Source organism: Lactuca sativa, chromosome 8 (genome assembly GCF_002870075.4).
Source record: "Lactuca sativa cultivar Salinas chromosome 8, Lsat_Salinas_v11, whole genome shotgun sequence".
In the NCBI taxonomy this organism is placed as follows: Eukaryota; Viridiplantae; Streptophyta; class Magnoliopsida; order Asterales; family Asteraceae; genus Lactuca; species Lactuca sativa.
In genome coordinates, this window is record NC_056630.2 from 6587936 (window position 1) to 6591596 (window position 3661).

At 34.7% G+C, this 3661-nt stretch overlaps 1 protein-coding gene across 1 annotated transcript; it reads left to right on the forward strand.

Annotated features, from left to right (window-relative positions):
• The first annotated feature begins 861 nt into the window (after window positions 1–861).
• LOC111876755 (uncharacterized) lies at window positions 862–1323 on the forward strand. Its single transcript, XM_023873322.1, has one exon. It carries the CDS (start codon window positions 862–864, stop codon window positions 1321–1323), a length of 462 nt encoding a protein of 153 aa, XP_023729090.1.
• Window positions 1324–3661: the final 2338 nt, after the last annotated feature.

The window sequence follows — 3661 nt, forward strand, 5'->3', positions numbered from 1 at the left end:
TCCGCGACGCCGTCATAACGCGGTGAACACCCCCCCCCCCCCCTAGCCATTGCTTCTCGTCGCCCAGAACTCGTTGCTTTGGAAACGAGTTGTAACGCCAAAAAAGTAGACGTTGCACATATTTTACTGTTTAATAACGGTCAATTTCAAAAAAAAAAAAACTTACCTTTTTACCATTTATATATATACATACACTTTATTTCAATTTTTATATACCTTTCTCTCATTCTCTCTATATCTTTATACACATTTTCTCTCATTCTCTCTATATCTTTAATTCAAAAAATGTAGCAAAACCCAAACACCCCCCCCTTCTCCATCATCAAACCCAAACACAACCTCGCCTCTCGGATTTGCGGTGTATGAAAATTATTTTAACCTTTTGTCGTCTCAAGGTTCACCACAAATACCATACCAAGGTGCCGCTTTCAATACCGCTTCACCGCCACTGCAATTTCCCAACTCACCTTACGTTCAACAAAATCAATTTGGTCAAAACCCAAATTTACAACAAAATCTTTTCTCTACTTTTGGTTCGATGCAACAAACAACCAATCAACCGTCACCTACAACACAACCAACAGTTCAAATGGAAGCAGGAAGTAGTAGGAAAGGGAAAGGGAAAGGAAAATCAAAAGGGAAATCAATAGCGGTGGAATCTGAAAATGCAGACGTTCCACAATGGTGGACACCGAAGGAGGAATACGCTTTGACGGTGGCTTGGTGTGCTACTTCAAAGGACGAACTTCGTGGAAAGGGAATGAAAAAAGGAGCTTATTGGGGGGCGGTGCTCGACAAGTTTCACGCTATTTTAAAGAAAAATTTGTATCGCAACAACGACGTGTTGAGCAGCAATGGGGTATGATAACTAAGCAGTGCAACAAATTCAACGGTATTTACAACCGGATTGCGGCGCAACAACAAAGTGGAACCAACGACTTTGATTTGTTCAAAGCTGCTAAGGAACAATATCGGGTCGAAATGGGTCATGTTTTCGACTTTGTAAAATCATGGGAATTGTTGCGAGCGGATCCAAAGTGGAATAATGCGCCTACATCGTCGGAGGTTCAATCCAAAAGGTCTCGCAATTCTAGTTCGGTCAACGTGTCGGACGCACGGACTAACATCGACCTAAACGCCGATGACGATGAGATCCCGGATGATATCCAAGAGATATCCCCACCACCACGACCGCCCAGACGCGACAATGCGAGACGCGCTGCAAGACATGCGGAGGAGGTGGAGACGAGAGCAAAAGATGTGGCGGAAATGAGAGCGAAATTCGACGATCATAATTTGTTAATAAAAGAAAAAATGAGTTGAAACGACGTCATTTGGAATTTGTGGAAAGGCAGGCACGGGAGAAGCATGAGCAAAAAGAGAGGGAACTAATGACACAACAGTTGTCAATTCTTTGGACAAGCGAGGAGGGTTTAGCACCTGCTGATCTAGCGGTGCTACAAGCAATGAAGGAACAAATTAGGAAAAAATATTTGGGTTGATTAGGATTTGTGTGTGGTATTTAGTAGTGATTTCAATGTTATTTTAGTTATTAATTTAGGTTTAAAATTATGTTTTTTTTAATTGTAATCGGATTTTAGATTTTAAATATTATGTCTTTTTTTTGTTTTTAAAATTATATGTTTTATAAAAAAAATATATTAGTTATTAAAAAACGCAAAAAGAAAAAAAAAACGAAAACAAAAAAAAGGTAAAAAAAACAAAATAGTAAAAAAAATACAAAAATAAAAATATTTATTTTCAAAATGTTGGTGTTACATCTTGTTGTATCTTGTTGTCCATTTCCTCACTTGGTGTTATAACACCATTTGCTTATGTGGCATGTGAGGTGACACAACTTGGTGTTGCACCTTGTTGCCCACACTCAATGCTTTTAAAAATAAAATTTGGAATGTTTTTACGTATTGTTTTAAAATAACAATTAACTAATGTTTTCTACATATTGAAAAAGTGAGTAACCTGTTTAACTTGAGATAATGACTTATCTTTTTAAAAAATAAATATATTTGTTGGCAACTAAAACTTTTTCGATAAAATTATTCTTAAATTCAGTAATAACCGTAAATATAAATCCTGTTTTTAAATTAGTTTTGTAAATAAATAAAGTGTTTGATGTTGATCATTTATATATTTGATGGGGAGAGTGAGATGGGGGTAATGAATGATGAAAGGCGTAAGGTGGGGCAGGAAATGATTAGGAGAAGAGACCACGCGGATGGGTTTAGTGTTTATAATTTTATATAGTAATAATTAACGTACACATAAAGATTTTAGAAGGGGTAGTTGTTTCATTTAATCGGAATTCGGAAGTAAGGGGGCCCCAAGCATACCCACGACCCCACGAACTTAAAGCCCGTCATTCTCGCCAAAATTTGCATTAACTAATTCAAATATGGTTTTTCATTTTAATATTTTATTTTAACATTTTGTGAAAATAGTAGGAGGAATGTATTTTTCTTTTGTTACCGAAGTATTTGACAAAATTACTAAGAAACTTCTAAAATATGTAAATTACATAAGAATGATAATTATTTAAAAAGATAAATATATAAATATATTTTTATAAGCAATTATAGAAATAGTTTAAAAATGTTCGATAGTTTTTTGTAAACGCTGCATGAAATACTTTTAGATTTGAAGTTATTTATTTAAATTAATCAAACATAACTTTTTGTTTAAATTGAGTTGTTTTTGTTAAAAGTTATACGTTATAAGCTCCCAAACACTCATTGTCAAACACATCATATTTTTAGACAAAATTACATAAATGGTCGTTGTGCTTTACAAAAGTTTGGATTTTCAGTTTCTAATTTTTTTATAAAGATGGTTTTTGTTGTTTCCTTTTTTTGCATGGTTGGTCTCTAACCCATATAAATCGATGAAGTTTTAGTTGTTCAAAAAATACCATTTAACTATAGGCGTCATACAAAAAATACCATTTAACTATAGGCGTCATACAAAAAATACCAACGAAGTTTATCTTTTGTTCAAATCTGACCCGGTGATAACCAGATCTCCAGGTGAACGGCTGAGTTGGCAAAAGTAATGCTTAGTTGGCATATTTAGGTAGTGTGTTGCACATCTACTCAACATTAAATGAAAAATACATATTATAAATCGATTTAGGGCATCAGGTGGGTGGTCATACGTCTCTTCTCCTCTTGACAATTGATTTTCTTATTCTCCCTGTAAATCGTTCGAATCCAGCTCAAATAAATTGATTTGGGGCATCAGGTGGTCATATGGCTCCACTCCTCTTTGAACCTGTTTATTATTATGCAAGAAAGAGCAAAGGAACTACAATCGTTAATGAGAAAAATAATGAAATTACTTGCATGGCTATAAGTTCCTGCTTTCTTTCTTTTTGTCTTGAAAGGAATTGATAGAAAATGAATTTATGTAAACAAGCTAAGAAAGAATTTATGTAAACAAGTTATGAAATGATCTTTTCATTTAAAACAATGTTACCTTGAATCTAAAGGAATCACAACAGAGGGGCAATTTGGTCACAGTTAAAGGAATCACAACAGAGGGGCTGTTACAATTGAGTGTAGGGGCTGTTTTGGAGGGTTTTGAGTGCAGGTCATGTTTTGATGCTGTTACAATGGAATGCCATTTAGATTCTTTGTTAACCTCTTTT